The sequence below is a fragment of the Coloeus monedula genome (genome assembly GCF_965178545.1).
Source record: "Coloeus monedula genome assembly, chromosome: 8".
Classification (NCBI taxonomy): domain Eukaryota; kingdom Metazoa; phylum Chordata; class Aves; order Passeriformes; family Corvidae; genus Coloeus; species Coloeus monedula.
The window spans coordinates 6469463-6488815 of NC_138788.1; the positions used below are offsets into that span (position 1 = coordinate 6469463).

General features: G+C 43.2%; 1 protein-coding gene across 1 annotated transcript; it reads right to left on the reverse strand.

Moving 5' to 3' along the window:
- Positions 1-3964: 3964 nt before the first annotated feature.
- ZNF365 (zinc finger protein 365) lies at positions 3965-19076 on the reverse strand (the record flags this gene model as incomplete). Its single annotated transcript, XM_082285915.1, has 4 exons — positions 3965-4656; positions 7108-7145; positions 9161-9341; positions 18352-19076. 4 exons carry the CDS (start codon positions 19074-19076, stop codon positions 4410-4412), a joined length of 1191 nt encoding a protein of 396 aa, XP_082142041.1. The 3' UTR covers positions 3965-4409.
- Positions 19077-19353: the final 277 nt, after the last annotated feature.

Here is a 19353-nt window from a genome sequence, read left to right on the forward strand (position 1 = left end):
AACTGCCAGCGCCCATCCAGCTGCCATCAGTCACTGAGCAGAGACAGGAGGGAGCAAGGACTGGGAGCACACAGAAATCCCCCACTGCTGACAAGCCCCCCGAGCACAGCTTCTAACTGTAAGGCAAATACACATGGCTTGAACAAATACTGTGGACAGAGTTTGGGGAATTTCTTGGAAGCCCCAATGCTGAAGTCTATTACTTTGAAATTAGTAATTAGGCTGCAAAACATGTGTGTAAAGCATGACTTAAAGACTGAATGTGTCAGGTTGTATCTATGCTGATGTCCTGTAGGTCAAAACCCCTAAGAAACAGCAGGCAGTAATGAGGCCCCCATCCTTTCACTGCTGCCTTATGTGTGACTCTGGCTTTCCCTCAACTCACACCAGCACACACCAAATTCCTCCAACCTGTCACATTTATCTTTAAAAGTGACTTCTCTAGGAAGTGGAGCATCTCTCTTCCTCTTTCCCTCCCAGCTCAGAAAAACCTCTTCCTCTTTCATTACATTCTAATGAACTCAAAATATAATGTGTATATTTTTTTCCATGATTTTATTAAAAATTCAAGCCAACTGCTTGCAGTGCGAGATGCTAGGACTGAGACAGTGAGAGGGGAAAGGCTTGTCAGACCCATGACTGCATTTAATTTACGCTGCTTGTTTCTCCTTCTCCTTGGAGAGATGTGCAAATGCAAATTCAAGAGACCAGAATAAAAAAAGCATGGCTAGATAGAGGGTGGCATTAGCAACAAAATGGAAAAGGACATTTTGTTTGTGTCGCAGCAGGATCTATTTTTAAGAGCTTCATGTAGTAAAATCACTTCTGGGATTATTTTTTCTAAAAAACAATAAAAAACAATGCCCATGCTCACTGCAGAGAGCACTAAAATAGTCCACTCCAGCCACTTCAGACAGGATGTATGGAAACAATCAGCATTAGTCTGAGGTAAGAACAAATAGAGGCAACTATCTGATGACGCAGAATAAAGAGAGAGAAGAGCTGGATTTTGCTCAAGTAGATTGAAAGAGCCAGTGGCATTGGAAGGATTATTAGGGATGATAGAAGTGACAATTTGTTTGACCTAGTAACTGCTCTAATTGGTGGCCATCTCTTTGAATATGAATATCCCACTGAATATTTGCAGTAACTCTCCTCGAAACAAAACAAATGTGTTCAGATCTCCTCTGGGTAGGGGGAGGCTGCCGTTACTACTGAGTCAGAACTGGGGGGAGGGATCAGATGATATTAAGTGCTCTAAAAACATGCTCTCTCTTCAACTGGCAGGAGCATCTCAAAGTGATTGGTTTTTTCTATGTATAGCTCTAATTAAAGGTCTGGGTTTCAATTAGTCTCTTGTTTTCCTGGCCTATAATGTCACATGTCTGTCAGAACATTTTGTTTTAAGCAGAAAGCTCACCTGTAAAGGCCCAGCCAGTACACATACTGCTCTGAGATATTTTTAGTTATAAATGAGGTGGGATTTAAAAAACTTATATGGGAATGAGGCATCCAGGTCCTAATGAAATTCACTTTGATGTGAGCATACAACCCACCAAGGTACCTTCAAAGTGTCTCAAAGGGCAAAATGTGGTAACTGTGCTTCAAATTCATTTTCAAAAGTGAATGGTCAACTTTGTCAGAACACTTCCAGATTTAAAAAATATTTTTAAATTGACAGAAGTCCCCACAAGCTAAAGCTGGTTACACTCAGCCTGGTGCAGGTTCTCAATTCCTCTCAAATGTTGTTTCTGTTAATGAGACAGGAACCTGGTTCCCCCATGGGAAAACTTCTCTTTCCAAGTCTAACCAGAGAGACGCCTGATGAAATGATGGCTCTGCAACTGGCAGTGTGTGTGAGACACCATCACTGACATTCCCTGGGAGCCCCTCTGCCCTTAATTTCCTTTGCCTGACCCTTCCCTCCACTTGCCCTGCCTCTGCTTTGAGCAGGTTATATGACCCTGTGGGTCACCTCAAGGACGATTACAGTAGGAGAGCAGCAGCTGACACGTGTGAGCTGTGCAGGCAGGATGGAGTACCTGTCTGCAGGTTAATTTGTATTGCTGGGAAGGGTCACAACCCAACTTCACTGACGTGCTTTACCTGAGGTATAAACCAAAGTCTGAGCTGCTGCTGCTTGGCTTTTTCTCTGCTCTTTCGGAGGCTTTTGTAAGAAACAATGTATTTGACAGAGTTAAATGACACAGTAACTGAGAAATATATCTTTATTATTAGAATGTTTATATTCTAAAAACTTTTATCTGGGATTACAGTACAATCCAATTTCTTTCTAATTAACTAAACTGGCATTTGTTTGGCAAGTTAGTGTAAATTAGGCTTTGAAAAGTTTAAAAACATGCAACTTCTCTTACTCTTTTCCTCTTCCTCCCTGAAAAGGACAACTTACACTCAAAATTTTGGCATGATAAATAATAAAATAAACATCTCATTTGTGAACTAGTAGTTGCACTTAACTTTGGTGACTAACAGAGTAGATAGGCATTTAAAAATAAAAATAAAAATATCCCTTCTGTGTCAGGTGGATAAAGAAACAGATTAATATATTTTACTTTATTATCTTTCTAATGTTCACCCTTATTATCTTCAAAAAAGGTCATTTTTTCAGGTTTGTGGAAGGATGTGGGAAGCAATAGAAAAAAACCACAAGAATGCTTCAACTGTAGCTTGCCTACAAAAATTGTTGTAACACACAATCTGACCCAAGCCCATGCAACACAATGAACAACTCCTTTTCACCACACACAATGCCTAGCATAAGGCCAAGTGTGGCCTTGTGACAGAGTTAAATAAATATTAAAATATCATTACAACCTAAGTACCTGAATTGGTTTTACACTGTGACTTCCTACTGAAACAGTGTTGAGAAACTTTTAAACATATAGCTGATTGTTCCATATACACTATTTTAAATAAAAGTGAGGAATAATACTCTTTCTTCACTCTGCTACTTTCTGGGAGCTCTGTACACTGACAAATATATGACATCTGTAGTTACCTGATCCTAGCTGACTGATTGGTCATCTTCTGCTTTAAAAATATTGCCACTTGGGTGCTTATTGCAGCAGTAATCATAGTGATACACTGTCTTTTAATACTCAGTTCTGCTTACAGACATAGTTATAAAAAATGAAAAACATTTTTCACAAATCTTTGTACACATACTGTAAAAATCACCTTCCACATAAACAATTTACATCTGTTATGAGCATTTAAAAAATAAATCACACAGACTTGTCTCACCTATCCTTTCTTTTTCTTGAGAAAACAAATCCCATCAGTAACATTATCAGGATGTTCATATCTGTAAACATGGCATGAGGATTCATGTTACCAAAAAACTGTATACACAAAGAAAATCTTGATAAATAAATTCTCTGATAAATAAGGATCCTTTTAACTGGGACAAACCAGTGTAAACACAGGCATTCCTGTTCCGCAGTCATCTCTAACTGCCTTGCATTTGGGTTCTTAGTTCAAAGTCAGTGATCTCTCAGCCCTGTAAAGATTCTTCAGAGATAAAAATGTGAAGGATTTGGGTTGTAATCATGGCCATTTGGGCCTCTCATGCCTGAGACCAAGCACAGGCATTGAACACGATGCCATGCAACAACATGCTGCATTAGCCTGTTGCTTGCTGCACCACAGCTGATAACCTGCTGCTGGCACTTGGCACTGAAACTCCTCCTCTGGCCCAATCTGGCCTGTGCTTGCCAGGGCAGCTTCTGGTCTCCTTGCTAAGGGACACCAGAGGAGCGCAAACTTGTACCAATAGACAATGTGGCTGCTGGCAGAATCAAGTGGTTTAATGTATTTAATAAAAGATGGAAATGTGCTTATAGCCAAAAACCCAGGGTAGCAATCTACTGCTGTAAACAGCCTTCAAGTGACTTTGAGTAGGCCTTTTGCATCTAAGTATGTCTGTTAGTCACTGATCTTACACCTACCTAAGCTGAAAGATTGAATATTTAGGTGCTGATTAAATGGATTCCTCTGAACTTCAGCAGTAACACAGATGGAAAATAAATTAGCAGGCCACATGCTGCCACTAAAATAATTAAACATACAGCCACAGTACTGCCCAGCAAGATAACTGCAGTCATTTAAAATAAGCTCTATAAATGACTAAATAAATAAATAAATAAATACATGAATAAATAGAAAAACCTCCATGTAAACTGAATAAAATGTCACTTCTTTTATAGCGCCCAAAGAGGGAATGGCATAACTAAATAATAGAAATCTTCCATATGTATATATTTCTATATATTATATCTGATATGTTTTGGCATGGCCAGATGGATAGGAAAAAGTAGGATGACTAACTTCATTCAATGTTTGTTGTGTTGAAGCCAAGTTCCTGTGTTACTGTATATTGCTCACCATCCCTATAGCGGTTTGGCCTTTTTACCCATCTTTGATTTTGCACTCACTTTCCTGGCAGAGCAGACTGATTCAACCTTCTTTTGTGCTCTCCATATTTCTCTTGGGCAATCAACAGGTTCATAGAAGCATTTCACTGGCTGCAAGCTGTTTTTTTCATCCTTTGCTTTTTTCAACAAGATCCTTCCTTTTTGAAAGGAATGAGGCTTTGCATCAGGGATGTTATATGAAGCATGTTGACTTCCTCGGCTCCTGAAATTAGTAATAATGATTATTAATAACTATTATTCAGTCTTGCAAACTAATAGGTCCCCAAAATATCCCAAACCCATACATTTCTGAAGACAAAAATAGTCTTGTTTTACAGAATGAGGCTGCATATTAAAAATGCCACTTCTCAGTACTCAAAAGCATTCCTGACTAAAATAACCCCTATGTGTGTTCTGGTGCACTCTTCAGGCACGTCCATCTACACTTTTATTCCAATCAGTATTCTGCTGATTTTGAAGTGCTGAGACCTTACTGAGGTCTATACTTGGTGGTCTGCCGGGATTTTTAAAGATGCACATGTTCACATCAACCTTCTGCAAAGAATGAACATCCCTTGGTCTTTGGAAGACCACACAGCACCATAAGAGCAGAAAGTAGGTGGAGGAACTGTAGGGACTTCTTTGTGGAATCTCAGTGCTGCCCTGGACTGCACCCAGGCCCCAGGGAGCTGCTGCTGCTAATGGCCAGTAGCTCAGGAAACTCCATGCATGCGCTGATTGCCCATCTAGGGAAAGTTTAGCTTCCCTTTCAGGCTTTAATTTAAAACAGGAGAAGAAGAAAGGGGAATACAAAAACTGGTGGGAAGAAGGGTATGAAAGCTTCAAGGCCAAAGTAAGCTGGATTCTTTGTTCTCTCTGTGATGGTTCAAGCCCAGCAAGATTTGCAGAAATTGGTGAGCTCAGGTGGAGTGATGGCAAAGTGCCCAGTGCTGCAAAGGCTGAACCATGCACTCCACTTTGAAATTTTACATTGAAACTGCAGTTCCTCAGTTTAGCTAAGTAAGATCATTATACCCCCTTTTAACATAATCTTGAAATGTTTTACAGCAGATACATGTAGTGTAACAGCAGAACTATGAACATAAGGCACCAGCTCACATCTACCCAGATCCTGTGACTGAAGAACAGATGTGCTGATGTACAAGTTGATCTTTTAAGGGATCCCATAGGGCTATTTTCCATAGCTTGTTATTTCTGAAAACCATGTATCTGTAGTATTACTTCTTCTGGGAGTTAAATGATATTGCACACTTGACAAAGCCAGGTTTGGAAAAAGCTGTGGTTATTCAGGTGTGTACAGTGAAAACCCTCTCCTGCTCTTTAGGAAGATGAGAAGGGTGTCATGAAAGCCTGTATTTATTGGTGGGAGGTAGTGAGGGCCATCTGACATAGTAGGAATTGAGCCTTACCTACATAACAGCATTACCTGGTTGGCAGCTTTGCTAACCAGGTTTCACCAGAGGGAAGTTTTGGGAGCTTGTAGACACTGTGTCATCCTGGCCTGGTGCAGGCCTGGGCTCTGACCACTTGCTGGGGTTTAGGAATGACCTGTGTAAATGCACAAGTGTTGGGCACTCTGGTTTACCATCAGTTCTTGGGTAGTGTTTGTTACTGTGCATTACTCAGTTGTTGTTAAAAGATGCAGCGTTCTACTTTTCTCAGATGTTGTTACGGTGAAGAAGTTACATCATTTATTCCCAAGGCATACACAGGCATTACTGCAGGTGATGTTAGGCAGTCCTCTGCTGCACTGAATGATGCCATTAAAACCAGAAGGTCAAGGTCAATATGACCTGAGGGGCTACCTAAAGGGGCTAAATTGTATTTAAATGGAACGAGTTTATGGTAGAGAAGACAGCTGTCTGTCCCCACTTCACAGTCAGGGTAGGATGGAGGTCACTGCGTGTGAAATGCAAAGCTGCCCCCTCCAGACGTGGGAAATGCTTTTTCACTAAAAGAAGCATCTCTGCAACATAAGTGACTGTGAGAGAGTCTGAACTTCTACTTACACATATTCCTAATCTGTTGTGTTATGGAGAATGGCCTATGGTGTAATGGGAGAAAGTCCCAAGCTCATGTCCCCACTAGGAAAGGGTGCACTGCCTGACTGTCACTTGGCCAAGCAGCACGTGGTGCTCTAAGCCACCTGCTGGGACTCATGACCAAGTCACAAAGACATGGGAGACCAGCCCCAATTAGTTCTGCTGCTTCCATGACAGCTGCTTGAGTAACCCGAGATTGTTAGTGCCCATGCTTTGTCAGGGCACTTGTTTGGTTATATGAGTGTTACTGTCAGTTAGGAAATGACAACTGTCTCTCCTACCTATAGAATGTTAAAAGATATTTCCAACTGAAACTTGGACTGTGTTTGCCAAAGAGATTCAAGTCTTGTAGCTTTGCAATAGGCTATTACAGTCAGCCGAAGGAGTAATTTGTTTAACAGAAAATTAGTACTCTTTATTTTCTTTAGAGAATATCTGAATTTAGTTTTGTTTTAGTAGAAATCTGTTTTTCCTCAATTACATGACATAAATATAGACCACGTGCAGGTATAGAACCTGACCAAACCCAGCCTATAAGGTAAAATGTACAAGCAGAAATGCAAGCATGTCAACTTGGTGCATTTTAGTAAAAAAAAAGGAGATATACATACAGGCATCTGGGTTTCTTATTTAATGAAATGTCTGTAAACTGCAATGAAAATAAAACCAGGTTACTACTATTACATTTTCAAGTAATTAAAGTACAAGGATAAAATGTACACAATCTTTAAAACCATACTTCTATTCTCATCTGCTGTTAAAACTAGAACAACACTCATAAAAGAAACCAAAAAATCCTCCTCTTTTACAGATTATTACTCTTCCATCTTATAAACGTCTTTAAAGTTCATAGTAAGTGAGTTGTTAGTGGTTGGATTTTTCCCATTATTTTTATTATAACTATGATCAAAGTAAATTGAAAGAAGTGTGAGCTGAACAGAGATCTTTCACATTAGGTTAAACAGTATGGATACAATGAGAAGTAATTATTGCGTTCAAGATAATTAATAAAGGGCAGTGGCTGAATAAGCTGTATGAAATTAACTTTCAGATCCTTTAGTTTTTCAGTGATACATTTCCTTTACACAAGTGGCTAGGAAACTACAACTACAAGCCCTTGGCTCTGCCAGACTTGCACTGAAGGGTGGAGGGTGAGGACACAAACATTTCTCTCCCCCTCCTGCAAATTCTGAGACCAGCTAGGGACAGCACAGCCTCAGTGCCAGCCCAAATTTGCATTACTTCATTTTTTACAACAGTTTGGTTCACAGTGTGGAAACACTTTGTCTAGTCCCTCTTTTGGTGGGGGTCAGAAAGGAGGTGTTCAATGCCAGCTCAGCTTAAATCGATCTTAGTACTAAATCCATTCTTTGTATTGAGCTCTCATCAGAGCTTGTACACTGAGCCTTTGAATATCATTTAATGTAGTCACTGAGCCAAGCAAGTCAGATTTGGCATCTGAAAATGATTATGTTCTTGTAAATGTTCCCTCTGTCCCTGGTATTGTCCACACTTTGCAGATGGATTTTTACCCAGCCTGACTTTGCTTGTCATCTGTCTTGGTTGGAGTCTGGAGCCATCTCATGGTGTACTTTTCTGTACCTCCTGAAGGTCAGGATGGTCAATATTTGGATGGATGACCTTAGAGGAATGCTGAAGTCACCCAGAAAGCAGGGCAGCTGTGTGGAGTGAGGGTTAAAAAGGTCTCTCTTAAAAATGAGAGCCCTCCCCAAGGGACACTGCTGAGCCTGGCATCACAATAAACACATCCAGAGAGAGAGAGATGATTTAATTTTGAGGCCCATCTGTATGGTGCCCCATAATGTTCTCACAGATACTGTCTCAGATGTCCTGCACTGGATTTCAGCTCATCTACGTTTATTCAGGTCTTACCTAAAGCTTGTTGTCTTCCAAGTAGCTCTGGGAACCTTTCCTTTCCACCACTGCATACCTGTTCAGTGCTGTGCATGCTCAAATGCCTTCTTCTCACATGCCAGGGGGAGCAACTACTGAGCACAGGCAGCATGGGGTATTCACTTACACTAAAAAGTTCCTTGGAAGTCCTGTGCCTAAAACTTGTCATATAAATGTAATGCATTGTAGGAAAAATATTGAGTTTATGTATTAAAAACGTGGGCTTTTAAAGAAATAATGTATTTTAAAAAGCAATGTTCTTTGATTTCTAGTCCATGGGGTACAGACCTGTGGGAATCCATTCACCATTTCTAAGAGTCCCATGATAGGTAACTACTGAAAGCAAGATGATTTGGAGCAGGCTGATAGGCCACCTGTAGGGATCCACGTCTTTCCTGAAAATCTTTTGGCATACCAAAAAGACTGCCAAGTTATATTTTAAAAAGTGTTCATGGCAAAGGCAACAGCAGCAAGAGCCAAAGCTGGAAAAAATTTTAAATATCTATCAAATATTTCATTGCTCTCCCTCTACCGTCTTTGACGATTGCTGCTCTGATGCTCCCTGCTCCTTTCTCTCATGAAAGTGGCAGTTTAAAACACAAATAAAACACACCTAAAGAAACATTTCACAAATGCACATACGTCTGCAGTAGCGATTGGCCTGAGCCACTGAGCCCACCCGTATTCAAACTCCAGTACTTTGGCTCCAGGGGGAGGGTGACAGTAAAGGGAAGGACTCTGCTGGCTTACCACGTGCTCACTGACGTCGGTGTGGTTGCACACCATCTGCTGGTTTTGGTAATATTCTAGCTGCCTTTCTGCCAGATCCACGCGCTGCAACAGGTTCTCAATGAAGTGCTGGAGCCTGGCTTTCCCCCGCACTTCTTTTTCTGCTGCTTCTTCCAGGAAGTGGTTGAAAGTAACAACTTCTCTGCAAGATGGAAACATTGCAAAGAGGCCACATTTAGATAACAGAAGGGCTCTGGTCTCGCTGTTTTCAAAAACTACTGGTGTTTCTGCAGTTTTTCATGGCGATAGCACGTAGTGGCTAACTATGGTCCTTCACCTTTGTCAAAAGATTTCAACTTTTTTGTGGACAAAGTGAAGATCTGGAAACCTGAATGCTGAATTGAAATTTATGGGCACTGGGTTTGGGGTGGGGTTTTTTCACATTATTTGGTCTCTTGGAAATAGTCTTCGGTGGTCCACAGGGTAGAAATATCATTAAGCATCACCTCTCGAGGTATCTGGAAACAGCTGTATCTGCTTTCTGTTTTTTTACTTAACCATGAGCATATCAGTTCTGAAACATGAAGAGATGAACTCCCAAATTTATCTTTCCATTTCATCATAATCTTACAACAGTCATTTAATGTTGCTGCTGGGGTGGTTCCTAAGTTAAGAGAGCTACTGTGACCATTAAACTTCATTTTGGCTGCAAACCTACAAGTATGTTCAAATTTGGTGTTATGATCTGGAGCCAGTGGGAGCATGGGGGATTAACAGATAATCTACAGATTATAGACCAAGGAGTAGATGTGTGGGAAGAGCAAGTTTTAGGCAAGGAGTTTATGAGTGTGTCTAGTCTAGTAACACAACTGGAAGAAACAGCAGCAGTGGCTGTGAAAGCTCCCAGCTCTGTACTGAGACACTGCTCATTCCTAAGTTCTCTCCATTCTATCAGTTTACTATCACTAATCAGGACACCATTTGGACCTCTGATATCAGAGGACTATTTGGGTGGAAGAAGTTTGGTTACAGATTGAAGCACGTATTACAAAAGAAGACAAATCTGAGCATGTAGGACTTCCCTGGTTAATAAATGCCTGGATAAATATTTCTTACTCTGCCAATGAAGCCATGTTAATTTTTGCTTTGTACAAAACAGAGCGGGTGGGAGTTGAGGGAACCAGTGCTTGCCAAATGAAAAAGGGCATGATTGCTCAGTAGAAATACCTCGCCTGAGGAAAAAGCATTTTAAGTACAAACTATGAAACAGTTTGCAGCAGAAATAACCTTTCAAAGCTTAGTTTGTTTATAACAAATCCAAAGTTTCTCTGTATTTCATTGTTTTAACTCAGCATAGTTGTAGTTAATTGGTTTACTGTAGTATAATTGTTTCACCAGCGAGCTGCTTTGTACTGAGTTAGGCACAAGTGGTCAGCCATGGAAGCTCACCACCTAGGATTCAGGCTGTGCCTGCCCACTGATCTAATGGTAGGAATGAGGTAAAAACAAGCATATATTGTTTTGGACCATGAACATCAATGAATATTAGTTTCTATTAACTCACCCACAAAATCTGGCTTAAGAAACAAAGAGGTAACCTGTAACTTGTTTGTTAAACTCAGCTACTACATTTCATTTCAAGGCTCTGTACAGTTTAAGTGATTATTAGCTTGCCCAGAGCAACCTGATACTAAAGAGCCACTGAGGAACACTTAGGGAGAAGCCAATCTAAACTCATTAAGGTCAATTTTAAGGCTTTATTGTCACCGCACTTAACAGCACTGTAACTTCTTTGATTTCATGGTGGTTTTGGGCTAACGTAGGAGCAACCTGAAGCCCTTGGAGTTTCATCAGGCTCCTCTTTTACAGGGGACAGGGAGCTCAAAAGCACAGCTACTCAGCAGGCTGGCTCCAAATCCCTCTCCCTTTGGGTAAGGAAGATCTGTGCGTAGCCTGGCAGGCTGCTGACCCTCCAGTGGGAAGGGTGGGAGAGTGGGGAGCTACCAGCCTGGGACACCATGAGGATGTCCCTCCCAGGGACACATGCAGCTTGTGAGTTTTGCTGCAGCAGGAGGCCACAAATATGAGTACCTGGCATTTTTAAAAAAAGGTTGATAGTTTCAAGAATGTTAACATTTGTAGGTGTCTCAGCAAAGGTAATTAAAAAGAATTCATTAATTGTCTGCTCTATGGCATGAATAATCACCGACAGATTTTTCCTTTCCTACAAATATTTCACTAATATGCCATAAGGAGGCCAGGGGGAAGCAGTGGTTTTTTAGGAAGACCTAGATGACTACCAGAAGGAGAAGAAGAAACTCCTAATGTCAATAAATTCCCTAGTATTGTCCTTGCTTTCTAGACTGCTAAAGATAACTTGGCATCCTACATGCCATTATTTGTAGGAATTGTTATTAGCAGCAGTAGTAGTATCTCCATAATTTCTCTCTGTTTAGCTGCCTCTGTACAGCCTATGAACCTGCCTTTAATAACTTTAATCTAAAAATTTTCCTTTGGGCTGAAATACGCTCTGTAAATTCCCTTTGGAAAGACAGGAGCCAGAACGTACCCATGCATTAGGGCTCAGTCACACGCCTTGCATTGATAAGGAGCACTTCTGTTAGTTCAGCTACTTTCTGTTTCCACTTCATTCTCATCTCTCAGAAGAACAAGATCAAGCCCCGAGGAGTGACTGGTAATAGCTCTCTCTACTTGCTCCAACACTTCTTCCTCAGAGAGCTCACTCCATGCCACGGCTATGCCTTGGCTACCTGAAGAGAGTTCCCTGAAGAAATTTTACCCTCTTCCCACTGTGAACAATAGGGAAATGGTTCAAAGAATTCATGTAGCTTCCTGCAGCTGCTGTTTATCTGTCTAATTGCTCTTCTTGTCTCTTGTAGTTTGCCCAGATATTTTCTTAGCCATGCTGATGACCCTCTCCCTTCAATTCTATTTCTAGATATCTGTGATGATTTTTTGCTTATGTTCTTTACTTTCAGTTTGTTTCTCCAGAACCTCTGCCAAGCTTTTGAGGATTATGTGATAAGATTTCTGTCTTTCACCCTCTTTTCTTACGCTTGTGGAAAGGTGGGTGTTCACAGAGGTCTGACACTGCTCCTCATGAAGTCAGCGGGGAAACTGAGGCTGTGAATATTGTGGGGCCCACTTGGTAGAGGCATAAACCAGAGCACAGCAGCATGGGCCCATTGGGCTCTGTGTCTTGACAGCACAGCCTTGTCAGCAGCGTTCACCTGAAACAGGAATCATTTTGTTAAAGCCTGGCTCAGATCTGAGGTGTTGCCCTTTCTAACGAGAGGTCTCTGCTACCCTGCACTGACTATTCCACATCTGGAGCACTTCTGTTATATTGAGAAAAGGTTACATGGAGTTACTAACTCCCCCTGTGAATACCTCTGCTCTCAGCATCATCTCTTTACTGCTCTGCTCCTCTGCCCAGCAGACTCTTGCCCCTTTCACCCAGTTCTGCACCCTGGCACTTGCTTATAGGGGTAAACAACAGATCCTGCCACTACATTTTCTGAGTGGTGTAGATGATGCTCAGTGCAGCTTAGATCTCTTAAATTTCTGTAATCTCATCTTTCATAGCTTACTATACCAATACTCAGGTATATTGTATGCAAAATGTTTACAGGGCTATGACTGGGCAGCAGGGAGAAAGGTAGGTTTCTTACTTTGTCTTTGATGGTGCTCCTGTCAGACAAAACCTTTCAGGAAGAGGGAATGGTGTATTGAGCTGCCAGCAGCAGGGTGAGGCAAGTGAGAGGGAAAGACAAGGGGGATGCAACCTGGGAGGTGTCCAAGAGGAGCAGGAGATGCCTGTACTGCCAGAGTGTCAAGAGAGGAGCTCTTCCCAGAGCCAGAGGAGTCCAGGGGAAATTTACTGCAGTACAGCAGGCACTTCAGATGTGTTCAGCTGAAAAAACAAGTGCAGGGGGAAGAACTCACTGTAAGTAAAAACTTGCTGCCAAAGCTTTTAATTTAATCTGACTCTGCCAGGAAGTTAACCTGTTCCAGTTAACCAGACTTAAGTAGTTTGGCATTTTTCATTCCAAATCCAGCCTAGCCCAAAAACTTCTTCATGGAGGCTGTAACCATGAAACAACCGGAGATGTTCATGGTAAATAAAGTTATAAATCACAGCCTGAGTAGGTGACATTTACTCTTCTGCCTTTACCACTAGATTATTCAGTGCTCCTTTAGGATGAGTGAGCTGCAGTTCTTGTTTACTGGAGCAGTTGCCAGCACATGGATACTGGGATATGCTTAGTATTTGTATGATTTTCAGCAGCTAAGCATGTGATACACTGAGTAGATGCAGAGGGTGGGACAGCTCCAGCTCCTTAACACCTGACAAGAAGGGCTAATTATTTCTCACATTGCAACCAAGCCCTCCCACGGATGCATAGTACTGGCCCCAGGACTGTGCACAGCAACACTGACACCTGCAGCTGCTCTGTAGGTGGAGACAAGCACGAGGCTCCATGCAGATTCTGCACCCAGTATCAAATCACTTTAGAGAATTACAGTTAGCATAACTCTGCCTAAAATCAATAGAAAACCAAACACATTATTTTACCTGAAGGTGGGAAAATTCCTATCACAGTAAGTAGTAAAGTCATTTATTTGTCAAAATATTTAATATATATATATTCATTAAGTATTAATTCCACTGACCTTATCCATCACTCAACTGGTGTTTTTGCCTGAAGGCTGCTGTTATTCATTAGGTTGTGGTTTCACATTCCCACACCACTAACAGCACATTTGATTTAAGAGGTTCACACCTCCTCCCCTCAGAAAGTTATTGCACCCATTCAGTGGGCTGTATTCTAGATCTGAGCCCTGAACTTACTGGGGTGACACTGAAGATTAAAAGCTTTATTTCACAGAGCCATTCTGTGGGACGTTCATGCTAGGCTTAAACCTGTGCAGCTGCATGGGGGGAGGGGAGTAATCTCTCGAGTAGGAAGATGAAAGAAAACAGGAAAGAGGGAGCAGGATTACCTAAAACTGAGGGTGGAAGAACAATGTGTAATTGCAGTTGTACTCTGCTTAAAGCAAATCAAAACTGTTTTGTTGTACAAATGAAATTCCTATTTTAAGGAAAGCTGTTTTAAAGCACAAATTGCAGTGATCTCTAAAAGCCAGCTCTTAATGCCATTGTCAAGATGCTATCTGCACAGATAATTTCATTAGTTGCAAACTTAAGGTAAAGCCACTGGCAAGTATAACTACTGCCCACCACAGCTATTCTGAAATAATCCTTGCATTCCAGGCTATGTCAGAGCAGAGGCATGACCAGTCTCAAAACAAATGCATTAGACTGGTTAGAGAAATTACTGTCAGAGATATGGCAAGGTACAACATTAATGATCTTACTCTATGATTAGGAGCCAAAGTGAAAGTGTTTAAGATACCACTAAAGGTAGATTCCAGCCGAAGACCATCACTTCAAATGCTTATCCTGTTTACCAGTTTCAATTTTCTTACATAACATCTAGAAACAAGCCTCTCAATGTCCTCCAGAAGTTAAGTTCATAGTTGGTTTTTGTTTCAATGATTTCCTTGATATCTTATTCAACAAAGTCTTAAGCCCTTTGGGCATGCTTCAGTGTTATCTTTAAGATCACAGTACTCACTCTGAGTTGCATTTTCCTTCATCAAACATTGAATAATCCCTTTCAGGGCACATTTCTAATTAAATCATTCCTTTGCTCAGCAGCTCTGTGCTTAGAGTAATACTATCTCAATTATGCATTAGTACAGTCAGTGTTATACCTCCAGCTGTCCTACCCCTCAACACAGTTCACCTCCATGAGGGCCTCACACCAGTATCACAGCACATAACTGCATGCATATTGGCACTGCCATTTTTGTAAGGAAACAAAGAGAAAATTTAACTAAAAAGATATGTTCACTTCATCACTGCCTTTCTTGGACTGCTAAAGGCTTTATTTAAAACAAACAAAAAATAATCAGCTGACAAGTCTAAAGAAATAACCTTCTGATCCTACAAACTCTTCAAATGGGCAGCCCTGTTCCTGCTGATGGTCTAAACCAATTCTCAGGTGTTTCAGGGAAGGTGTTTTCTCTTTTCTCCTGCTAAGAGGAAAAGATTTTCAGCTACACTAGCTCAGTACCAATGCTAATTTTAGGAAAAGTTATCCATATTCACAAGATTGCTTATGGAAAAAAAAAATCCAAAGAAACTGATGAAAGCATTTATTTCTGAAGGTCAGCAAGTATCAAAGCAGTCCCTAAGGGATGCCTTTGACTTTCTGCAATCTGCAGTGAGAACTGTTTCTGCAATTTCCATTAAGCAGTCTTGTTTGGCTTTCTAATCATCTGGACTTCTTCCAGAAATCAAAGCCAAAGTTGAGATCCTCCTTTTTTGAAGGACAGTGTCTTTTTAGCACACCAAGTAAGTTTTGAACACACAAAGGACTGAATATATATACAGGTCTCAGAGTTTACCAACGGCCCATGAGAAAGCCAGACAAGTGTCACTATTGTTACCAAAGTCATGAACATCCTTTCTTCTCTCCTCTACTACTGCATACCACCCAGTGCCTCCCTGCTGCTGGAGTAAAGCTAAGTGTCCCAGGCATTTTTAGAGAATCAAATCTGAAAAGCTGCTCTAGAACTATCAGCCCTGTTCTTACAAAGCATTGTTCTATACGTACCTTTGTTCTCAATTTGCTACTTATACAATGATCTTTCAACTGGAAAGCCAAACAGTGCATTTTTCTGTGGCACTATCCCTTGTTATCCCCCAAGATGGGAAATGCAGGAACTATCTGAACGAGAGAAAACCCAACACATTTCCAGTTTTTCCTAAGTGAATTCAACCTATTCCTACACCCTGCCTACCCTCCCAGTGCCCTCAGAGTAACTTCAGAGGCAATGCTGTGGGGCTGGGCACAGACACAGCTCTGATAATTCTTCCATCCTACCCACTAGCATGCATTATGCACGTGTACCTTTAGAAAATAACACACTAGTCTGTGTAAGAGCTGTTCACTCATTCCTCTGGCTGCTCTTGCTTCCAAGTCTTTTTGTTGAAAGTGGAAGCAAAACCCTAAGGAGCAATACCCTGTACTCTGTGAAGTCTCTTGTGCAGCTGCCTCTTTTGGTTAGTGTTTCTTACTAGCCAAGAACCTTCAGCCTTCCCTGTAACACCAACTTAGGAGCTACCTCATCATTTCTTTATGCATTCACCCTCCTCCTTTCAAGACTAGAATTCTAACAGCAATCATCTGAGCTCCTGCCCCTTTCCTGAGCCTGGCAATGTCCTAGTGTGAAAGACAATGTTTTCCCACTTCTCATTCTGTATTCAGTCTTTTCTGGCCTCAGAACACCAACCAGCCTGACAGCACTGCTGGGTAAGCAGTCTGCCAAAGAGCAAGTGGTCTCCTCTTGCTCCTTTTCCTAATACAGTTAAAAGTCATGACTTTTTATTTTTCTTTTGAAACATCAGTGTCCTTTGCCATCCTCCTATCTCATACCCATTCTTTCACTCAGATTACTCAATTGCCCCCTTCTTTTCCCACAAACTCTTTTCTCCTTCTGCAGCATTGCAGAACTTTGGGATTGTTCCACTGAATGGTTTCTTTCTCCCGACAGTCATGTTTTTCCTTTTGGGATCCTAGCCTTGATTTTAAAAACACATTCTGCCTTTAGTTTGGGGTAAGATTCATGCCACTTAACTTCAGATACCTGAAATTCTGCATCTAGCCTACGACAGCTGCTTACCTGAGGTCTCCTGGTAGTCTGCAAAAGGAAGAAGGACCTTCACAGAGCAATCCCTCCCCCTCTGAGATATTTTTCTAGAAGAAATAGTGTGACTCACACTATGAAAGAGCCCAGGAGGGCAGCCTGGCTAGATGGGTATATCAAAACTGCTTGAAACTGTATGTCATCTTCATGGCTTCCCTCCAGCATACTTTCAAATCTGCCTCAGTTACACTATTATTTTCAGCCTCACCTTGAGTCCTTCAATCTTCTCTTCCCTGAGGATCACCTGATACTTTAAAAGTCAGAGGTTCTGCTGAATATGCCTTCAAGGAAGATACACATCTCAGAGGCTCAAATCCCACCACCTTTATGTATCCCCTCTTCTGGGAAATCTATAGCACTGCTTCAAGATAGATGGCTCCTACTGATGTGGGAGCTGTTATCATCTTTTCTTTCTTGTCCTTAGACTACAGGAAGGAATGATGAAAGCCCTCCAAACTTCCTACACTGAACTCCTACACCACCTTCCTTATTTCTTGTAAGATCAGTGTCATGGCAACTAGCACTTCTCATCTTCCCTTTGTAAGCCGATGAATTGGTTTAGAGGCATGCCATTACTAAGGCTCTTTATTTCCATTTCTCTAAAATAAGTTGTGTTGCTCTGAAAAGCCTGAAAGGTTTCAGTAAGTGCTGAATAAACCAAGTAGTTCATGTATAAATTATATATCAGCTATCACTACATTTTTAATGGATGCAGCATGAACGTATTTTTAGATGGCTTAGGTTAGTCAGAGCTCTGGCATCTGCATCCCAATCCCATATAAGGGGTTCCTGTTTCACAGTTCTGTGTCCATCTAAAACACTAGATGGGAACTACTACATGGCCTTTTCAACACTGTCTCCAGTAAAGCTTTACTGATGCACAGGAGATTATCGCACTTCACAGGCAGCCTGCTGACCACGGTGGGATGGCGTAAGGGAAAAGGTGCTATTCGGTATTCTCACATACTTCATCCAGACTTATCCACCCTATCTTCTTAAAAAGACAACGCATTAGAGGTGTCGGTGTAAATCAGATTACATGCTGATGAGAGCTTCTACTTGTCCCTACCCCCATGAAACCAGTGGCAAAACACAGTCATTAGAATGTGCAGAAGTTAGTCACTAGGGAGCCAAGCATGAAAGCCACCTGCTCAGGGAGCTGTCCCCTGCCCTGTTAGTTACTTGGGAGTCAAGTGTGAAAGCCACCTGCTCAGGGAGCTGTCCACTGCCTTGCAGGGGACATGGTCACATGGGCTACAACTCTAGAAATACAGCGATCTGAAGCTGGTGAGGTCCAGGACCTTTCATAATCAGCAAGCAACTGAGCCATTCCCTCTCTTCTCTCCCAAAGGCTGTCACTCGCGCAGGAGCTGGCCAGCCCTCGCCAAGCCATCGGCTCTCGCCTCCCCACTTACTCCTCTTTCCGGTGAAGCTCCTCCTCGGACTCGCTGAGCCGCTGCTTCAAAGCTGCGATCATCTCCACCGCCACATCCACCTGCCTGCTCAGGGCCCGCTCTCGCCGCTGCACCTCCTGCTTCTTCTGGGACAGCTGCACGAACGCTGCCCGCACCTCCAGCAGCTCCGCCGTCTTCTGGGACAGCTCTTTGGTAAGCTTGTCGATCCGCTTCTCGATCGTTTTGTCCACGGCCTCTACCATCCTATTAAACTTTTCTCTGACGTGTGCCTCGAAGGAGGCTTTGGAGTCAGTGGCCGGGAGGCCGGGTTTGGAAACCTCGCTGGGAGACTCAGCCGACACATAGTTGGCCAGGTAGGAGCCGGGCCGCTCCGCTGCCAGCTCCCGCGGCTGCCCGCCTTTCCCGCTCCCGCAGGACGCACCGCCCAAGTTCAGGTAGGGCCCCGCGGGCTGCGCGGCAGAGCCGCCGGGGCTGCCCGGGCTGCCCTGGGCTGCGGGCTCCGGCGGAGACACCAGCTCCGCGTCCTTCAGCGGGGAGAACAGGCTGCTCCTGGCCAGGAGGCTGCTCTCTTGGAAGCTGTGGCTGTACTCCAGGTGCACCCGCAGCGAGGAGAGGCTCCGGAACCTGGTGTGGTCGCCGCATCGCGGGCAGCGGAAGGGGAGGCTGACGCTGCCGAGCGGCTCCGGCCAGGGGTGCCCGCCTTCATCCCGGGCTGTCTGTTGCATTCCTCGCCGGGAGGGAACAGCCCGCGTCCGCGCCCGACGGGGAACTTGGGAAACTTTCCCGGCGATTCCTCAGGGGTACCGCGCCATCTCCGCCCGGCGCCCGGGGACGCGCCCGCCCGGCGCCGCGCTCCGGCCGCACGGCCCCGCCGGCTCGGCGCGGCTCCGCTCGCCTCGGCGCGGCTCCGCTCGCCTCGGCCGCCGCCCGGGCCTTGCCGGAGCGGAGCGGCGCCGGGCCCCGGCTCGGCGCGGGCCTCGGCCGCCCGCAAGGTCGCCGCAC